Here is a 22,708-nt window from a genome sequence, read left to right on the forward strand (position 1 = left end):
ATACATATAGACTGAAAGTGAAGGGATGGAAAAAGATATTCCATGCAAATGGAAGTCAAAAGAAAGCTGGAGTAGCAATACTCATATTAGACAAATTAGACTTGAAAGTAAAGACTATTAAAAGAGACAAGGAAGGGCACTACATAATGATCAAGGGATCCATCCAAGAAGAACATATCACAATGGTAAATATCTATGCCCCCAATATAGGAGCACCTCAATACATAAGGCAAATGCTAACAGCTATAAAAGGGGACATCGACAGTAACACAATTATAGTGGGAGACTTGAACACCCCACTTACATCAATGGACAGATCATCCAAACAGAAAATAAATAAAGACACATAAGCTTTAAATGACACATTAGACCATCTCGACTTAATTGATATTTATAGGACATTCCATCCAAAAACGACAGACTACACTTTCTTCTCAAGTGCACACGGAACATTTTCCAGGATAGATCACATCTTGGGTCACAAATCAAACCTCAGCAAATTCAAGAAAATTGAAATCATATCAAGCATCTTCTCAGACCACAACGCCATGAGACTAGATATCAATTACAGGAAAAAAACTCCAAAAAATACAAACACATGGAGGCTAAACAATTCACTATTAAACAACCAAGGAATCACTACAGAAATCAAAGAGGAAATCAAAAAGTATCTAGAAACAAATGACAACGAAAACACAACAACCCAAAACCTATGGGACGCAGCAAAAGCAGTTCTAAGAGGGAAGTTTATAGCAATACAGTCCTACCTTAAGAAACAAGAAAATGATCGAATAAACAACCTAACCTTACACCTCAAACAACTAGAGAAAGAAGAACAAAGAAACCCCAAAGTGAGCAGAAGGAAAGAAATCGTAAAGATCAGAGCAGAAATAAATGAAAAAGAAAGGAAAGAAACCATAAGAAAAATAAATAAAACTAAAAGCTGGTTCTTTGAGAAGATTAACAAAATTGATAAACCATTAGCCAGACTCATCAAGAAAAAAAGGGAGAAGATGCAAATCAACAGAATTAGAAATGAAAAAGGAGAAGTCACAACGGACACCTCAGAAATACAAAACATCATGAGAGACTACTACAAGCAACTCTATGCCAATCAATTGGATAACCTGGAAGAAATGGATACATTCTTAGAAAAATACAATCTTCCAAGACTGAACCAGGAAGAAATAGAAACCATGAACAGACCAATCACAAGTACAGAAATTGAGGCAGTGATTAAAAATCTCCCAACACACAAAAGCCCAGGACCAGATGGATTCACAGGCGAATTCTATCAAACATTTCGAGAAGAGTTAACACCTATCCTTCTCAAACTCTTCCAAAATATTGCAGAAGGCGGAGCACTCCCAAACTCATTCTATGAGGCTACCATCACCCTGATACCAAAACCAGGCAAAGATGTCACAAAAAAAGAAAACTACAGACCAATATCACTGATGAATATAGATGCAAAAATCCTCAACAAAATACTAGCGAACAGACTGCAACAGCACATTAAAAAAATCATACACCACGATCAAGTGGGGTTTATCCCTGGGATGCAAGGATTCTTCAATATACGCAAATCAATCAACGTGATACATCATATCAACAAATTGAAGGATAAAAACCATATGATCATTTCAATAGATGCAGAAAAAGCTTTTGACAAAGTTCAACATCCATTTATGATAAAAGCTCTCCAGAAAATGGGCATAGAAGGAAATTACCTCAACATCATAAAAGCCATATATGACAAACCAAAAGCCAACATTGTTCTCAATGGAGAAAAACTGGAAGAATTCCCTCTAAGAACAGGAACAAGACAAGGGTGTCCACTCTCACCACTGTTATTCAACATAGTTTTGGAAGTGTTAGCCACAGCAATCAGAGAAGAAAAAGAAATTAAAGGAATCCAAATTGGAAAAGAAGAAGTAAAATTATCACTCTTTGCAGATGACATGATACTATATATAGAAAACCCTAAAGACTCTACCAGAAAACTGCTAGCACTCATTGATGAGTTTAGTAAAGTAGCAGGATACAAAATTAATGCACAGAAATCTCTTGCATTCCTATACACTAACAACAGAAGAGCAGAAAGAGAAATTAAGGAAACTCTCCCATTCACCATTGCAACCAAAAGAATAAAATACCTAGGAATAAACCTGCCTAAGGAGGCAAAAGATCTGTATGCAGAAAACTTTAAGACATTGATGAAAGAAATCAAAGATGACATAAACAGATGGAGGGACATACCATGTTCCTGGATTGGAAGAATCAACATCGTGAAAATGACTGTACTACCCAAAGCAATTTACAGATTTAATGCAATCCCGATCAGATTACCAATGGCATTTTTCACAGAACTAGAGCAAGAAATCTTACGATTTGTATGGAAACGCAAAAGACCCCGAATAGCCAAAGCAATCTTGAGAAGGAAAAATGGAGTTGGTGGAATCAGGCTTCCTGACTTCAAACTATACTACAAGGCCATAGTGATCAAGACAGTATGGTACTGGCACAAAAATAGAAAGGAAGATCAATGGAACAGAATAGAGAACTCAGAGGTAAGCCCAAACACATATGGGCACCTTATCTTTGACAAAGGAGGCACGAGTATACAATGGAAAAAAGACAGCCTCTTCAATAAGTGGTGCTGGGAAAATTGGACAGCAACATGTAAAAGAATGAAATTAGAACACTTCCTAACACCATACACAAAAATAAACTCCAAATGGATTAAAGACCTACATGTAAGGCCAGACACTATCAAACTCCTAGAGGAAAACATAGGCAGAACACTCTTTGACATACATCAAAGCAACATCCTTTTTGACCCACCTCCTAGAATCATGGAAATAAAATCAAGAATAAACGAATGGGACCTCATGAAACTTAAAAGCTTTTGCACAGCAAAAGAAACCATAAACAAGACTAAAAGGCAACCCTCAGAATGGGAAAAAATAATTGCCTATGAAATAACGGACAAAGGATTAACCTCCAAAATATACAAGCAGCTCATGCAGCTTCATACCAAAAAAGCAAATAACCCAATCCACAAATGGGCAGAAGACCTAAATAGACATTTCTCCAAAGAAGACATACAGATGGCCAACAAACACATGAAAAGATGCTCAACATCACTCATCATCAGAGAAATGCAAGTCAAAGCCACAATGAGGTATCACCTCACACCAATCAGAATGGCCATCATCACAAAGTCTGGAAACAACAAATGTTGGAGAGGGTGTGGAGAAAAGGGAACTCTCCTGCACTGTTGGTGGGACTGTAAGTTGGTACAGCCACTATGGAAAACAATTTGGAGGTTCTTTAAAAAACTACAAATAGAACTACCATATGATCCAGTAATCCCACTCCTGGGCATATACCCAAAGAAAACCATAATCCCAAAAGAAACTTGTACCATCATGTTTATTGCAGCACTCTTTACAATAGCCAGGACATGGAAGCAACCTAAATGCCCATCAACAAATGAATGGATACAGAAGATGTGGCATATATATACAATGGAATATTACTCAGCTATAAAAAGGGATGAGATGGAGCTATATGTAATGAGGTGGCTAGAACTACAATCTGTCATACAGAGTGAAGTAAGTCAGAAAGAGAAAGACAAATATTGTATGCTAACTCACATATACGGAATCTAAAAATGGTACTGATGAACTCAGTGACAAGAACAGGGAAGCAGATACAGAGAATGGACTGGAGAACTCGAGGTATGGGAGGGGGCGGGGGGTGAAGGGGAAACTGAGAAGAAGCGAAAGAGTAGCACAGACATATATATACTACCAACTGTAAAATAGCCAGTGGGAAGTTGTATAACAAAGGGAGTCCAACTCGAGGATGGAAGATGCCTTAGAGGACTGGGGCAGGGAGGGTGGGGGGGAATCGAGGGGGGGGCGTCAAGGAAGGGAGGGAATATGGGGATATGTGTATAAAAACAGTTGATTGAACCTGGCGTACCCCCCAAAAAATAAAATAAAATAATAAAAAAAATAAAAAATAAAAAATAAATAAAAGACTAACATTTTGAAACAAATCTTCACTGCTTTGAAACATCAAAGTTCTGGGGTCATATAGAAATATCAACTCTGTAAATATTCTCCTAATGGAGTATTTAGTCATTCAATATTGTGAATAGCAAGATTTTGCACTCCACACATATTACTGATGTTCAAAAACTCATAAATGATATACTAAACATAAAACTCTAATAAATATTCTTATATTTTTCCTGAATTTTATATGCATGTTAGTTTTGAATATCATTTATATTACTGGTTTGTAGACTAAGAATCTCTGGCTAAGAGAGATTTCAGGTTGCTATATTGCTATGCTAGTGCACATTTTCTGCAATTTTTATTAGTGATAGCTTTCTTCCAAAGAAACATCTGGCTGAGTTTCAATAGACTACTCTGAATTGGGTATTTAAATTATTTATTTGTCCCAGCTTCTCCCTCCCCCCTTCCCCATGTCCTCAAGTCTGTTCTCTACATCTTTATTCTTCCTCTGCCACTGAGTTCATCAGTACCATTTTTTTACATTCCATATATATGTGTTAGCATATGGTATTTGTTTTTCTCTTTCTGACTTACTTCACTCTGTATGACAGACTCCAGGTCCATCCAACTTGCTACAAATAATTTCATTCCTTTTTATGGCTGAGTAATATTCCATTGTATATATGTGCCACATCTTCTTTATCTATTCAGATACTGATGGACATTTAGGTTGCTTCCCTGTCCTGGCTATTGTAAATAGTGCTGCAATGAACATTGCAGTACGTGGTTTTTTTTTGGATTACAGTTTTCTCAGGGTATATGTCTAGTAGTGGGATTGCTGGGTCATATGGTAGACTACCAATTTTAAAATAGATAGTTAGTGGGAAGCAACTGCATAACACAGGGAGATCAACTTGATGATTGGTGATGACCTAGAGGAGTGGCATAGGGAGAGTGGGGGGCGAGGCTCAAGAGGGAGGGGGTATGGGGATATATGTATAAATACTGCTGATTCACTTTCTTGTACAGCTGAAACTGGCACAACAGTGTAAAGCTATTATACTCCAATAAAGATCGAAGGAAAAAAATAAATGACATACATATATGAGTCTTACAACAATGTTTTTCACACAAAGTAAGCAGTGATTAAATATTAGCTGTAATTATCAGTGAATATTATGTTGTATGAATTTAACTGCATCCCCTCAAAATTTGTATGTCGAAGTCCTAACCCCCAGCACCTCAGAAGGCTATATTGGTAGATAGGGATTTTACAAAGGTAATTAAGGTAAAATGTGGTCATATGGTTTGTGTTATAAGTCAATGTGACTGATGTTCTTATAAGAAGAGATTAAGACAGACTGGCATAGAGGGAAAACTATGCAAAGATACAGCAAGAAGGCAAACATCTGCAGCTAAGGAGAGAAGCTTCAGAAGAAATCAAGCAGCCTGACACTTCAGTCTCAGACTTGTAGGTTTCAGAATTGTGAGAAAATAAATTTCTGTTTTTTAAGCCAAAAAATAATAATAATAAATACATAAAAAATAAATTATGTATTTGTGTGTGTATTTGCATGGTTTAAAAAAATTATCTCTGTCAATCTCATGTCAAGCTATATATCATTCTTTAACCTGTCTTCTGAAGACAAGCAACCACCATAGGGTAAGATAATGTATTGGGTGACTATGATTAGTGTACTGCTAATGATGTTTAAAACAAGAAACAGACAAGTGAACTAATGAGTCAATTACCAATTGATCTAAATAACTAACAAAGTAACAAACTAACTCACTTGTTAACATCAATTTAGGTGTTTTGATGTAATCATGGCTAGGTGTATAGAAACTGACAAGTTCCACATTTTCAATCATCTTTCTCCTCCATGGTTTCCCAGGGCACTCTTTTAGTATCTCTGCTACTTGGTAGAGTCTTCTTTGTGATTTGGATGAGTAAGGAATTCAAGAATACAAAATTGACATTAATTAACTACGTGCTTTAGTAAAAGTGTGTTAATATCTCTAGGACAATTTTCTTAGGTATATTTAAGAGATTACAGTAAAAGTATCTTTAAATTTTAAAATTACTCATGCTATGAATCTGATCTGTGCATTCTGAAAACTTAACATGGTCAAGAAATGATTAGAAAATGTCAGCTTTTACATGTGGCAGAGACTCTGCCTAAGGATATCAGATTATAAACATTTAATATTTAGTATGGAATTTAGAGAGAATATGAATTAAGGCTATAAAATCATTAATACCATAGATAATGTTAACAGTTTTATTTTATATTCTTGTAGATGAGAACAGTGACAATGACTATGCACAACACTAAATTATATGAAATTTACTACATACTTTTAACTTAAATGTGAAACACCCCTTTATCCCTTTTCCGGCTTCATTCAAAGATTTAATCTGCACATAAATAATCATTAAGCAATTCCACATCAATGTTAAAACAAACATGTATTGATTTTCTCTTCTTTAGAGATGTCTTACCTGAAACATTGAGTATGCTTATGTTATCATTAAATAATCATTGTGGAAAGACTATGCTTACATCTTAATCATTTGAAAAAAATGAACTTTATATCAATTCATTGATACATTGCTTATATTATTGTTAACAAGCTAAAGTAAATTTCTTTGGTGTAAGTATAATTCTGTTACAAGTATAGAGACTGAAGACCATGTGGTAATGAACAAGATAAGAAAAATTCGGTTATAAAAACTGCTAAAAGTCATATTCCCAATTATGACTGTCCTCGAATCTTTTCTTTAAAAGTGAGGTACAAATGAAGAAAAAAGCATGCAAGTGGTAGAGGACACACACTCATAAACATACACACACACAGAAAGACCTTTAAATTATTAAGAAGAGTAAAGTGATGATAAAATCAGATTAATTAAACAAGTAGTTTTATTGTTTCAGTGTTCAGATAGGAATATTAATGACATAGAAAATAATATTTAAAAGTTACAATATGGTCTTCCCATATTGTACATCTACCGTCTTCCCAACATTTGTTATTTAATAATGAACCTCAGATAATTTTACTTTCTTGAAAAAATTATCTTACTGACCATGTCTTTGAAGGCTGTTTTCACTTGCTTGTTCCTTAGTGTATAGATGAAAGGGTTCAAGACAGGGGCAACTGAGGTATTTAGAACAGCTACTCCCTTATTAAAAGTTGCTGCATCCTTCACAGAGGGATTTATATACATGAAGATACAGCTTCCATAAGAAAGTGAGACCACAATCATGTGAGAGGAACATGTAGAAAAAGCTTTTTTCCTTTGTTCAACAGAGGGGAGTCTCAGAATTGTCCTGATAATGTATGTGTAAGAAAGAATCACTAGCATCAAGGTGAAGATGAGGGTAACCACGGCAAGGACAAACTCAATCACTTCTATGAGGTGTGTGTCTGAACAGGATAAATGCAACAGTACCGTATAGTCACAGCAATAATGATTGATGATGTTGGAGGCACAGAAAGGCAGCTGCAGAGTCATTACATGTGGCACAATGACAACTAAAAAACCCGAGAACCAGGAACACAGGACAAGTTGAATGCAGAGTCTTCTGCTCATTATGGTTGTGTAATGTAGGGGTTTGCAAATGGCAACATAGCGATCATAGGACATGGCAGCTAAAAGGTAAAATTCAGTTGCTCCCAGAAGGATGGCAAAAAAATACTGAGTGAAACAAGCAGCAAAGGAGATAGTCTTGTCTCCAGTTCCAATATTGACTAACATTTTGGGAACAAAGACAGAGGTAAAAGATATTTCCAAAACAGAGAAATTGCAGAGGAAGAAATACATAGGAGTCTGAAGGCGATAATCCAGCAGGGTCAGAATGATGATGATCAAGTTTCCAGTGATACTTAAAATGTACGTGAACAGCAGGAAAAGGAAAAGCACAGCTTGAAGCTTGGTGTCACCTGTCAGTCCAAGAAGGATGAACACTGTCACTGACGTTTGGTTTTCCATCATTAACTTCAGACAAATTAAGGGAGAACATGATAATAATGACAAAGATTGAAATAGAAGAAAAGTTACCAGGTTTTTATTGAAAAATAAAATCAAACTCAAAAGAGTTAAAAGTAAAATTTAAAACTCAGAATCTTCTTCTTCCCCTTATTTTTTCAATGACAGATCTTTTAATGAAACAATTTGCACATTTTCCTATCTTGGTCCATAACAAAGGTCCTACTTCTTAGACATTTTTTAACTATTTCTCTGAAATTGTACACTTCTGTTTAATCACCATTTTCCCAGTTTGTGTTTTCATTCCTATTCTTTCTATTCTAATTTTCCTCTCTCAAATTATTGGATGCTGTCCCATGTGCATATAGAAATCTAAGGAAAATTTAAAGAGTAGGTTTTGTTGGAATTTCTTAAATTATCCTTTGAACTCTCAGTTTATTAGCCAGCAAATACATATAATCCAAGGTATGACCTTGAGGAATAAAATTGAAGTTGACTGTTTTCTTGTTTTGGCTGTTTTGTATTTTTGCTTATTTCAGATTTCTCATTTTGAAAAATAATTCTGTGCACCTACTGAAGCTCAAAGCATGGATAAATCTATCATTCTTTTAATTCTAAAGTGTTTGGAACTCATGTTACTGACAGTTTCTGTGTTGTGAAAAGGGCTCAATAAATGACATCACCATTTAATACAGATATATGGATTAATATGTCCTTGGTGAAATACTAGTTCAAAAAAGGTTCACTGTGCTTTCTTGCTGCATGCAAAATCTGCTCATAAATCTATTACAGTTCCTTAAAAAGCCAATTCAAGCTCAACTCTCCATACAATTGTATCTGACAATTACAGCTATCAATAATTGTTTCTCTTCTTTATAAAGATTTCCCATAATGTAACACTGGACCATAAAGTCAAATTATTTTCTAGTTATATCAAGTATGTGCACTTTATCTCTCCAACTTTCATATAAGACTATAACCCACAAGAATGGGCTCCATTTTTCTTTATATCTCTTTTAGAAAGCCCAGAGAATTGTACAAATTTGGTAAAAGTTTCAAGGCAAAATATTTTTTGACTTCTCTTTAGATTCATAGACTTATTTTATTGAACACTATAGAGTTTTTATGCAAATAGAAGCTTCAAGTAACTTTATACATAAAGTTCCTCAGAATTTTCCTTTAATATTTTTCATCACCATACATGAAGAAATATTACTAAGATTTTCCTATGCAGGATTTCATAAGGTTTCTTTTTTCATTTAGCAATTGTTTCACTGCTTATGGTAACATATATGCATATGATGATATGTAATAGGTAACAATACTTATACATGTAATCCTTATCAAAGTATAAATTTCAGAAATATTTAATACAGACAACAGGGCAATTTTGCCAGGAAGATTTCTTGTATAAGAGAATTGTGTTTGGAAAATTTGAAGGTTCGGGTCTCCTAATATTATAACTTGAACCAATTTGCACTTTTGTATAGAATTGTCTCTTTTGTGATATATCTCTATATTAACATATTAACATGAAGCTATAATATTCTATGCAGTTATGCAGTCTTATTGTATTAAAAATTCTGTTAATAATAATTAGATTAATATACCAGTAATGTAAATGTGAAATGTTTATTGATTATGGCTATGTCTGAATATATTATCCTGACTACTTTATAATGAGAACAGATAAATGAGTGAGGGTAATTAAAAATTATGCATAAATAATGAATCTCACGAAAATATTTTATATTCAGAGAAATATTAGGACGGTATTTTCACTATGAAAAACCAGTTCATAAAATTGTAATATTGCCACAAATAACTAGTTAAAATAAATCCTGGGATTTGAACAATTAGTAGTGATTTTCTTTCTACATGAAAATATCTAGTAAGTGAGATCATTTTAAGATATCGACACTAAACTTCTAGTTTGATATGCTAGGTATTAATTTTTTAAAATTCCACCTTAGAAATTAATTAATCAAGCAATTGCATTCACTAAAGAACATTAATCTGAAGTTTTCATTGTTTAAACAGTACTTTTTGACAAAACTAAAACCTTCTAAATAATTCCCACATAATTAAAACACTTTACTGGGTGAATAAAAGAATTCAAAAATTAGAGCAAAAACATTTTCAGATAACTGATCTCATCACCTATTAAATAAAAGATGAACACAATGATAATTTTATATAAGAAGAAAATTTATATCATTTATTTCAACATAATAAAAGATAATACTTTAAAATTAAAATTGGTGTAATTCCCAGTAAAAGAATACGTACAGATACTCATATACATAATTACATGTACTGATATATATGATGAAATAACAAATACTTCACTCAAACAAGATTTATTTAGGAAGATATATTTGTTATCAAAAGATTTACTGCTAAGACACTGATTTTAAATAGATAAGGTTTACTTGTAGTTGAAATGATGTTGAAAAATTTTCCCAAACTTTTCTGCATATCATCAGTTATGAAGCCCTTCTTTCTAAGTAAAATCATCTCCACAAGGAATTACATATAACTCTCACGTTTAGCCTCTCTTTCTGCAGTGGATCCGAAGCTTAGGAATATCTATTCCTTTCTGGAGCATTGTTCTAAATTACATTTAGGAGGAAAGTTAATAGAATTGAATTCATGAAACGTCAGAATGGGCACAGTGGAAAAACGGGAAAAAAGTGATTTGATTTATTTTAACACTTTAAGCTCTAACTCTGTGAGTATGGTGTAACATTTTTCTGCCTGAAAATACACTGCACTGCTAAAATGTAATGTTTTGAGATTTTTTTACCTGTATTTGTTTAAATCAATCAAAATTTTATGAAAAAGAATGTTTGTGCAAACATGAAAGGTAGACAAAAAAAACAATAAGGAGACTCTACATCTCTAGTTAAATGTAGCTGTCCACCAGCCCCCTCCTACCTCAAGCAGGTAAATCAGTTCTACCTTCATTCCAAATCAGCTCCATTTGTGGCTGAAATGGAGAATATAAAGTTTTAGGACCCATTGGGAAATCCTTCCTGGGCCATCAGAACTTGTCTGCTTCAAAACATTCAGGATTGGTCTGGCTTTCTCTCCCAACAAAGATGGGTCAAATTAGCAGGTAGAATAAGAAAAAGGCCATTCTGTTGTAGAGCATATACCCAGGTTGCAATCCTCTGCCAAGCCTTCCCTATCTTTCCATTATTCTTACAATTTATCTGTCACTGATTTTCATATTTCCTCTGACCGTATAATCTTGGTATTTCCTGGTCACTTCAGAGCATTGCCAACTTAAAGCCTCTGCACCTGCTTTACCATCTTTCTGTGGTGGTCTTTCTCTAGCCATCACATGACTAGTTCCCTCATGTCACTCAGATTTCAGAAGCAGACATGCCTTAGGGAATTTTCCCTGACCATAATGCACAAGATAGCCACTATTCAGTCACTGTCTGACAGCTTAACTTGCTTAATATTTTATAAAGAATGGAGCATTTTATTGTTCACATCACTCGTGAATTCTATTATTTCTTTATTTGCTTATGTGTTAATTGTCCATCATCCTCACTAAAATGTAAGCTCCACTGTGAAGGACTTTTCTTAATGCTAGGTCATATGTCACTAGGAGTTATGAAAGTGACCAGCACATATTTAGAATCCTATTAATATATATTAATTGCATTTTTTTACCTGAATCCTATTTCATATCAATTTTCTCTATGCTTGATCTATCCTAGCATGTTATAGTATCTTAACCTTTCATGTCAGATCAATAGCCTTTAAATTCCTTTCCTCCAAATCAACCCAAAGATACACCAATATAGAAAAAGATAAGGTTAACAGATTAAAAACAGTTTGAGCAAATTCCAAATAAATATATGATTTATATCAAGTATTTGAAATATATTGATCTGAAAGGCCCTCTGAAGTATTCCATTACAAAAATATATTTCACTATAACATTTCCTATTCAAGGAATAATACTAAGGGAAATTTGTCATCTCTGCCTGAAAAATCATTCTGAGTAATATTTCTGGTTGAATCATGTGGAAACATAACCTACAAACATCAACAATAAAATATTAATAATTTTTAGAAGCAAGTAAATGCAAGAAAAATGAATGGAATGTCAGGATTATATAGTTAAATATAATGTCACCTTGATGATTATTTTCCTAACCCCATCCTATTATAAATTATCTCTATGAATTATAATTAAAGAATTATATAGAGATTCTTCTAATATCCAATTTACATGTATAAATCTTCATTACAAATTCAATTTATTGAGGAGAAATATATCCAACTAAGCATATGTTTAAAAAATAATCAGGTCTATAAGATAAACACTGTACCCAATAAACATATATAAATAAATAAACTACAATATTTATTAAATATATATAAGATATATAAATATACACAGATACTAAATATATCTGTGACTCAAAATGATTGTAATCAATTAAAACTTTCTATATGCAAAATAGTAATATGAAAACATATTGTATGAAATTTGAACTTCTTCCAGGTAGCTAATTATTGCTTGCCTGACACCACACTCTCACACACATCTTAATGTAATGATTCCAATATTTTCTCAGGGAAACATCAATTTCACTCTTAAACCTCCCTTGATTCATACATGCACAAATACCATGTTTTCCTCCATTTATATATTATCTCCTCGTGTGACATCTCTAGCACCAAATCCAGTATTGTGAAATAACAAGTGCACTGCTCAAATAATAACTCATCTCCCTACTTTCTCAAGGCCCTTTCTTTCGGCATATGTCATATGGGTGCTGTCAAACGTTTTCTGAACATCTCTTTCATTGAATCTCTTTCCTGTTTGAAACTCTGCTTCAAATTTATATTCTTTGTAATACCTTACATAAGAAACATTTACTACCTTCTCTGTATGCCTATGGAAGTTTCTGGCAACTACCAGTTTTTTTATGATCAGGGTGTGTGTGTGTGTGTATGCTGTGCAGAAAGGCATACAGCATGATAGCTTTTAAATTTAAACCAAATTAATTTCTAAATTACTGTTTTATTGAGGTATAATTGTTTATAATAAATTCCACATTTAAGATACATATTTGATAAGTGTTGAGATATGTTATATACCTGTGAAAATGCCTCCACAATCAAGATAATAAATGTATCCATGGAACACTAAATTTCCTCACACCCCTTTTTAATTTCTTCCAGGTATATCACCCCATTCCCACACAACTAATTTACTGTTATAACTATAAATTAATGTATATTTTCTTGAATTTTATGTAAGTGGAATCATGTATTTTTGTCTAGTTTCCTTTAGATAGCACAGTTGAGGCTCTCATGTCATTCTGTGAATTGATCGCTCATTTCTTTTTTATTTCTGAGTATTATTCCACTTTATGGATATACCACTATTTCTTTAGCCTTTTCTTACATAATGTGCATTTGGACATTTCTAGTTTGGGCTATCACAAATACAACTACTATGAATATTTTTTACAAGTTTTGTGTACACATATGCTTTCATCTCTCTTGGGCAAATATGTAAAAGTAAAATGGCTGTATGGTTGTATGGTAGGTATATGTTTAACTTTTTAAAGAAACCACCAAACTGTTTCCAAAATGGTCATAATATTTTATATTCTCCACAGCTTTGTGTTGGAGTTCCATTTTATCCACATCCATGCTAAAATTAGGTATAGTCATTCATTTTAATTTTAGTCATTCTATTGGGTTTGTAATGGTATCTAAGTGTTATTTTAATCTACATTTTTCTAATGAATAAGATGTCAAGAACCTTTCCATGTGCTTATTTATTATGGGTATATGTTTTTCAGTGAGGTGTCTGTTTAAATCTTCTGTCCATTTATATTGGATTGTTTGTCTCAATATTAAGCTGCAAAAGTTCTTCATATATTTTAGAAAAAATCCTCGATCTATTTCACAACCATTTTCTTCAGTTTTGGACTACCTTCTCACTTTCACAACAAGGTCTTTTGAGGAGAGAAACTTTTTATTTGTATACAGTCCAACTCACATGGGGTTTCTTTCGTGCCTTTTGTGTCTTAAGAAATCTTTTCCAAATGAGTATCACTAAGATTTCTTCAAAATAGAAATATCCTTTGTTCTCTTTCAGAAATTTTATAGTTTGAAGTCTTACATTTAAATCTATGATCCATTACAAGTTAATTTTTGTAAAATTGTGTGATATAAGGAACAAGGTTGTTTACTATTTTGTATATGACTGAAAATAGTTCCAACACATCTGTAGAAATAATAATCTGGTAATCCTTTCCCTGTTTAATTGTTTGGCACTTTTTTTTTTTGGAAAAAATCAATAGACCTATCTCTGTGGGTCTATTTCTGGACTCTACTTTTTTTGAGGTATAATTGATTTAGAAAATTATATTAGTTTCAGTTGCACAACACAGTGATTCAAAATTTTTTATAGATTAGCCATTTAAAGTTATTGTAAAATAATGACTATATTTCCCTTTGTCATGCAGTATATCCTTGCTGCTTACCTATTTTATACATAGTAGTTTGTATCTCTTAAACCCATAACCCAACCTTGTACCTCTGCACTTCCTTCTCCCAATGGGCAACCACTAGTTTGTTCTCTGTATCTGTAAGCCTATTTCTGTTTTGTTATATGCATTAGTTTTATATTTTAAATTCCACATACAAGTGATAACATACACCATTTGTCTTTGTCTGACTAATTTCACTAAATATAACAATTTCTAGATCCATCTCCATTGTTGCAAATGGCAGAATTCCATTCTTTTTTATGGCTAAGCGATATTCCGTGTGTATGTGTGTATGTGTATACTAAATCTTCTTTATCTGTTGTTGGACACTAAGGTTGCTTCTGTATCTTGGTTACTGTAAGCAATGCTGTGATGAACATTGGGGCACATGTGTCTTAGGAGACAGATCAAAAAAATTACTTCTACAACTTATGTCAAAGTGTGTTCTGCCTATGTTTTCTTCTAGGAGTTTTATGGTTTCAGAACTTACATTTAGGTCTTTAATCCATTTGGAGTTTATTTCTGTATATGGTGTGAGGAAATGTTCTAATCTTTCTTTTACATGTAGCTGTCCAGCTTTCCTAATCTTTTCTCCATTGTATATTCTTGCCTCCTCTGTCATAGATTAATTGACCATAAATGCATGGGTTTATTTATAGGCTCTGTATTCTATTCCAGTAATCTATATGTCCTTTTTTGTGCCACTACCTTTTTTTCGGCCATGCTGAGCAGCTTGCAGGATCGTAGTTCCCCAACCAGGGATCAAACCTGGGCCCCAGCCGTGAAAGTGCTGAGTCCCAACCACTGGACGGCCAGGGAATTCCCACCACACTGTTTTAATTAATGAACCTTTATAGTATAGTCTGAAACCTGGGACAGTTATGCTTCCAGTTTTGATCTTTTTCTCAAGATTGCTATGGCAATTTGGGATCTTCCTTGGTTCCATTTAAATTTTAGGAGTATTAGTCCTAGTTCTGAGAAAAATGTCAGAGGTACTTTGATAGAGATTGAATTAAATCTTTAGATTGTTTGGGTAGCATGGACATTTAAAAAATATCCATGCTTCTAATCCAAGAACACAGCATATCTTTCCATTTCTTTGTACAATTTTCAAATTTCTTCATCGATGTTTTATAGTTTTCAGTGTATAGTACAGTAACCACCTCCTTGGCTAGGTTTATTCTTAGGTATTTTTAATTGGAATTTCATCAAAAGAACATAACAACATTGAGTCTTCCAATTCATGAACACAGTAATAAATATGCAGATATAACAAGGAGAGAAAATCCTGCACTCAGAATTTATATTACCTAGATTCATACTGATATGCATTTTTCAAAGTCATAAGTATATATACTCAAAGAAGTATGCTAGCTTTATGTAAAAATATTAATAGTTACAAAAGTCCATGATTATAAACCTCATCATTTATGTTGTGTTTCAACTGTTTCCCACCTTCCATTCTTTAAATTCCTATACAAAAGCCTATAATCTATGACCAACTCCACCATTTTCCTAGTCTCTGAAACATACTTGTTATTCTTTCTCTCATCTCATAAAGTTAAGGAATATCAAATATCTTCATTGTGATTCATTTTTCATTCTTCTTTTTATTTTCAGTCTTCCCCTAGTACTGAAACATGGGGCTAACATCACACACTAGCTGTGTTACAGTAATATCCTAATTGATCTCTCTGAATCAAACCTGTATTTTGTACCACCCATCATCCACATTCCTCCCATTTTAATGTTGTAATTACCTTTTTTTTAATCCACCCATTAACCAACCACACACCATTTCTAATATAATAGCTGGCATCCAATTCTTCTATATTGTGGCATAAATACACATTTCAAATCTTTTTTGCCAATAATTAACTTTGAACATTTTAGCACCTCAAACTGGCAAACCTACAGCCCTCTGGTCATGATGTGTGCATTCTCAAATACAAGATATGCCTCAGGATAACTTCAATATCACACAACTGCAGCAGGATGAGAGGGAAACACAGTTGATACTTTCACTACCTAACACTGTTTCCTTTTAGAGAATAAACTAAAATTATTTAATAAGAAAGAGGGACATCACTCATGAAAGAAGATAAAGTCCTTAGGATGTGGGGTTGAAAATGGGTCAAGGAAGTGATTCACAGATGAATCTGCAGAAGGGAATGAGTAAGAAAATAACAATTACATTTCTAACATCTCTATGCTTTAATTTCCTCATCTGTAAAGTGGAGATTATATTAGAACCTACCTTACTTTACTGGGATGAATAAGCATATAGTCAGTGCTATATATAAGTGTTAAGTTCTAATATTATTCCCTTCTGAGCCTGCTCTACATAGTAGATAGATTCACTAAAAAGAATCTATCAGCTTTTCAACTGTGTAGTTAAGTGTTATTCAGAAGGAAATGGATAGAGGACCTATTTTTATCACCTGCCAACTCTAATCTCTCCAGTTACATATTATAAGCATAAAGGAAGATGTTTTATATTGTTTCTTTGCATATTTTCTATGAATACCCAACATTAGGACACAATCATTTTTTTTCTTGTCTACAGTTTTAAAATGTAGCATATAGTAAATGTTACTTATAGTTATTATTAGGCACATTTTATTACAAACCTCAGTAAATGAGTGTTTTATTTTCTAAAAGGTAATTTACAGTTTAGATTATACTAAGAATAGTGGTATCTGAGGGATAATGGGGTCATTAGAAGTATTTCCTAACTGAAGCTATGGTTCATGCCATGATCAATGTAAATTCAGACTCCAGAACATAAAAGAGTCCAAGTAAAGACAGAAAAAATACGGGAAGCTTGAGGATGGAGTGAATATTCAAAGAGAAAGAGAGATGAAGGGAGGGAGATTTCAATAAATCAAATGGATAATACTGAAGTAAGTACAGAAAATAGGCTGTGTTACAGTACATGGTTAACATTTACAGCTTCTCTGTACCATGCTTCACGGTGCAAACAATTTCAGTTACAGTTACTACATAGGATGGCTCTGACAGATGTGATTCTTGATTGCATTATCTGGAATTAGTTATGCATCTTTTATTACTTTATCATTTCTGTACAACATATCTCTCCTAAACTTAGTGTCTGAAAACAAGCTTCTATTATGGCTCATGAGTCTATGGTTCAGCTAGGAGGTTCTGATGATCCGGACTGGAATCTCACACATTTTACGGAATCAATTGGCTATAAGCTGATCTAGAATGGCCTCAGTTGGGAAGAAGGAGCTCTGCTTAAGTATATCTTTCTCTTTACAGCAGGTTACCCTTGTCTTGTTTCTCGTGAGAATCATGTGGGTGCAAGGGAAAGGGGATGTATACTTGGTTTCCTGACACTTACACTCTTGCACAACATTCCTTCAGGCACATTCTCTTTGCAGGAGCAAGTCACAGGTCTAGACTAGATTCAGAGGATGGAGAAACAGACATTTCCACCAGTGGAGGTGAAGAATCACATTGTAAATGACACGACAGTCTATCTATCTACCACACAGTTCACGAGGAATCACCTAATTACTTTCAAACCTGGGATGACTATTAGTATATCCTAGGGCTATGACATCAAATTTTTTGTTTGTTTTTTAAGAACTTTTATTGAGATACAGTTAACAGACAATAAACTGTATGTATTTAAAGTGTACAATTTGGTATTTTTTTCTTATCCACATCAAATTACCACAAAAGAGGTCGCTTAAAACAACTGAAATTTATTCGCTCACTGATCAGGAGGCCAGCAGTCTGAAATCAAGCTGTCAGCAAAATGGACAGCTGCCAACAATCCTCAATGTTCCTGGCTTAACAGGTGCATCTCTCCAGCTGCTGCCTCCATCTCCACATGGCTGTGTCTCCTCTGGGCTTGTGTATCTCTGTGTCTAAATCTCTTTCCTTATATAATGACACTAGTCATTAGACTTACCCACTCTAATCCAGTATAACTTCATCTTCATTTGATTATAAATACTCTGTTTCCAAATAAGATCACATTCACAAATACTTGTGGTTAGGACTCCAACACATCTCTTGGGGGAGACACAAGTCAGTCCACAAGTGTGATCATATATATTTTATGAAAAGTGCTTAAGAGTAATCAAATTTCTTGATTGTCACTAGAAACATAAGTCCGTAATTTCATAGAATACATAAAAGCCCAATCTTAAACAGCTGTATATTAAAAACAGGAAATGCCAATTAACATGAAAACTGAGATTTTTTTCACTTTCTTTCTTCCCTCCACTATCTGCATTCCTGTGCCAAACATATGTTTCTTTTTCATCTTAAATTGAAATTCTTTTTGTGAAATTATTCTAACCCATCTCCAATTACTTTCCCATTTATAATTTCTACCTTACTATTTATTATTGTCAGATTTTTTTATTATATAATTTTAGAAACTTCTCTTTCATAAATAATCAAAGTGAGTCTCAAATAGTTTCTATCTTGATGAAGGTCGCCAAAATAGCTAATGATATAATCAGAAATAGTAAGTAGGATTTTAATTTGTTTTTAGACATCACTAGTTTTAGTTATTTATTTTTATTCCAGTTTCACTGTGATATAATTGGTGTATAGCACTATATGAGTCTAAGGTGTACAGAATAATGTCTTAACATAGATATATTGCCAAATGATTACCACCATAAGTTTAGTTAACATGGGATAGCAAGGGTGGGAAGGAGTCATGGGTGGGAGGGGATATGGGGGTATATGTATAAATACAGCTGATTCACTTTCTTGTACAGCAGAAACTGGCACAACAGTGTAAAGCAATTATACTCCAATAAAGAGCTTAAAAAAATCCATCACCTCATATAGTTAAAAAACAAACCTTTTATCTTGTAATGAGAACTTTTAGGATTTACTCTCTTAGCAACTTTCAAATATACCACATAGAAGTCTCAACTACAGTCATTATATTGTACTTCACATCTTCAGTACTTATTTATCTTATAACTGAAAGTTGTACCTTTTGACCAACTTCATCCAATTTCCTCACCCAAACCCCCTGCCTCTGACCAACCACAAATCTGATCTCTTTTTCTATGAGTTTGGTTTTCTTTAAATTCCACATATAAGTGAAATCATACAGTATTCTTCTTCATCTGTCTGACATTTCACTTAGCATAATGCCCTCAAGGTCCACCCATGTCGCAAATGGCGGGATTTCCTTTTTTTTTTTTTTTATGGCTTAATAGTGTTCTATTGTTTGTGTAAATATACCACATTTTCTTTATCTATCCATCTGTAATGAACACTTAGGTTGTTTCTATGTCTTGGCTATTGTAAATAATGCTGCAATGAACATGGGAGTGCAGATCTCTCTCCAACATAGTAATTTTGTTTCCTTTGGATAAATTCGCAGAAATGCAATTGATGAATCATATGGTTGTTGTATTTTTAATTTTTTGAAAAACCTCCACACTGTTTTCCATAGTGGCTATACCAAATTACAATTCCACCAACAGTGCACAAGGGTTTCCTTTTCTCCATATCCTTGCCATCATTTGTTATCTCTTGTATTTTTGATAATAGGCATTCTATCAGGTGTGAGGTGATAGCTAACTGTGATTTTGAGTTACATTGTCCCAATGATTAGTAACATTGAGTGCCTTTCAAATGTTGGCCATTTGAATATTCTCTTTTGAAAAATGTCTATTCAGGTTCTTTCCCATTTTTAATTGGACTGTTTGTCTTTTTGCTTTTGAGTTGCATGAGTTCTTTATATATTTTGGATATTGACCTCACATTAGATAGATAATTTGTAAATATTTTCTCCCATTCTGCAGTTGCCTTTTCATTTTGTTGATCGCTCTTTTTGTTATGCAGAAGCTTTTTACTTTGAAGAAGTCCCACTTGTTTATTTATTTTGCTGTTTTTGCTTTAAGCATTACATCCAAAAATCATTGCCAAGACCCATGTCAAGAAACTTCTACCCTATATTTTCCTCTAGGAGTTTTATGCTTTTAAGTCTTACATTAAGTCTTTAATCCATTTCAAATTAACTTTTGTGAGTAGTGTAAGAGGTTTATTTTCTTTTCTTACATAAGAATATCCAGATTTCCCAGCACCATTTACTGAAGAGACTATCTTTCTTCCATCGAGTATTTTTGGCTATCTTGTCAAATATATTGATGTATACTCATCTAGGTTTTGTAAAATTAAGGTCAGTATTTCTTTTACCATATGTTGATGTTGCTTTGTTTATATATGTCTTTTGTTCACATTAAGATTTAAAAAGCTGATTGAAAATTATTTTTTTAATCTATAAGATTTCTCCACAAATTTGCCAATGGCTGAAGATAAAAAGTATATTTGACTAATCTAAAAAAAAAAAAAAAACACCATTGTAGGTTTAAGGTCACATTTAAAGCCCTTTGTAAAACTGTTTCTGCATCCCCTCCAGATGCCCAGATAGTACACACACAGAAATTTATTCACATCTAATTTACGATGAAGTGTAGTTACTATCTCTACATATCAATATATCCCTATATATATATTTATATTTATATATTTACAAAAATTGTTGCCTTTAGATTCAGAATGTTCTTTCCAAAGGCTTCTGTATGAGCCATTTTGATGGGGCTTACAAGTAAATTCCGTGAAATGACATTTGTTTCCTGATTTGTTTGATTTTTATCCATTAGAATTTTTCATTAAAAAACAAAACAATAACAGCAACAACAACCAAACCTTAAACTGACTCAATGACTTACACAGGAGAAATATTGAAAAGATAATTAGCAGCTTACCACATACAAAATGGAAAGGGAAATATAAGAATAAGCAGGACCACAGTGAAAACCCAAATTAATACTTCAGAATCAGTTGTGTAAACACACTGCTGTGGCACAACTACAACCTGGATGCCACAGCTTAAGGTTAAACCTCCAGCATTGGACACTGGGACCTGCCACAGCCACTGCAGTCTCCATTGTCTCTGGACACTGGGAGCCACTGGCTTCAGGTGAATACCCACTGTCCCCAACTCTTTGCATGGTTAAATTGCAATTCAAAATGTGACAAACTGAGCTGAGGTTACATACCCACAAACTAGCTGTAAGGGAGTCTAGTAAAATCTTGTCTATCTGACCTTCACACCTCTCAAGGGTTTCTGCCCTCCCCTAAGAATTATAAAATGAAAAGTCCAGAGACTAAGCAATCCGTAAATAATCACTGTCCCCCCTCTTCTGAAAACATTAAATTATAATAGCACAAGAAAAACTCACATGACTTTGCCACATGCAAAAACCTTTTTTGCAAAAAGTCAAAATATTATCATGGCAACAATGATAAAAATATTTGGCGCAAAGTAAATTCTGGAATTACTGTGACAAAAATGTTAGCACTTGTTTGGGAGAAATATTCATCAAAACAATCTTTTCAGTCACAAGTCTAGATATAATAATGATTATTAATTAGCTTTTAGAAATTTAAAGGAAAAAAATCAACGTGTAAATTGAGGCTGAATGTTGCAGTTCTGCGACTTTTATCAATTTAATAAAACTAAAATTGTACGAAACATGGTAATTATATTATAATCTCCCTGCAAAAAATCATACATTATAAATTACACAGGATATACAATAGGAGCATGACTTATGAACTTTTTTACTTTCATCTTACAGGAAGAAATTAATTTACATTTCAATCAGAAGATAATACATGCATAACTAAATCATACCCTTTAACATATGGGGTCCACTCTATAATTTTTATGTTATTCTAACAGTAACAAAAATACTATCAAACAATCAGATAGTGTTTACCATGTACCAGGTGCTCCCATAAACTCTTTTCATATATTGCTTATTTTACTCTATTCTATGTTTTATTATGCTAGTTTATTAAACACATACACACGCACTACTCAATTGATTTTACGATCTCACAATCTACTCATGAGTCACATAAAGCTAGTAGTAAACCACTGCAATAGATTCTTGCCAGAGGGTCATTGAACTTAGTAACATTAATTTTAAAATATTTGAGCTAGGCTTAAGAAATTAAAAGGCCATTGAAGGAGAAAGATTTAAAGGAACTAATATTTCTTGCACTAAACTGTCATTACAGTCAATGCAAACCTCAGGGAATCACAATTAAACTAAAATAGTCATCACAAGTTGGAAATTTGTGAT

The 22,708-nt window shown here is 33.4% G+C and overlaps 1 protein-coding gene across 1 annotated transcript; it reads right to left on the bottom strand.

The window, feature by feature from the left end:
* Nucleotides 1-7,086: 7,086 nt before the first annotated feature.
* Nucleotides 7,087-8,022, bottom strand: LOC130833582 (olfactory receptor 2AP1-like). The gene has a single exon (XM_057703343.1). The coding sequence runs from the start codon at nt 8,020-8,022 to the stop codon at nt 7,087-7,089; it is 936 nt and encodes a 311-aa protein (XP_057559326.1).
* Nucleotides 8,023-22,708: the final 14,686 nt, after the last annotated feature.

This window comes from Hippopotamus amphibius, chromosome 12 (genome assembly GCF_030028045.1).
Source record: "Hippopotamus amphibius kiboko isolate mHipAmp2 chromosome 12, mHipAmp2.hap2, whole genome shotgun sequence".
Lineage (NCBI taxonomy): Eukaryota > Metazoa > Chordata > Mammalia > Artiodactyla > Hippopotamidae > Hippopotamus > Hippopotamus amphibius.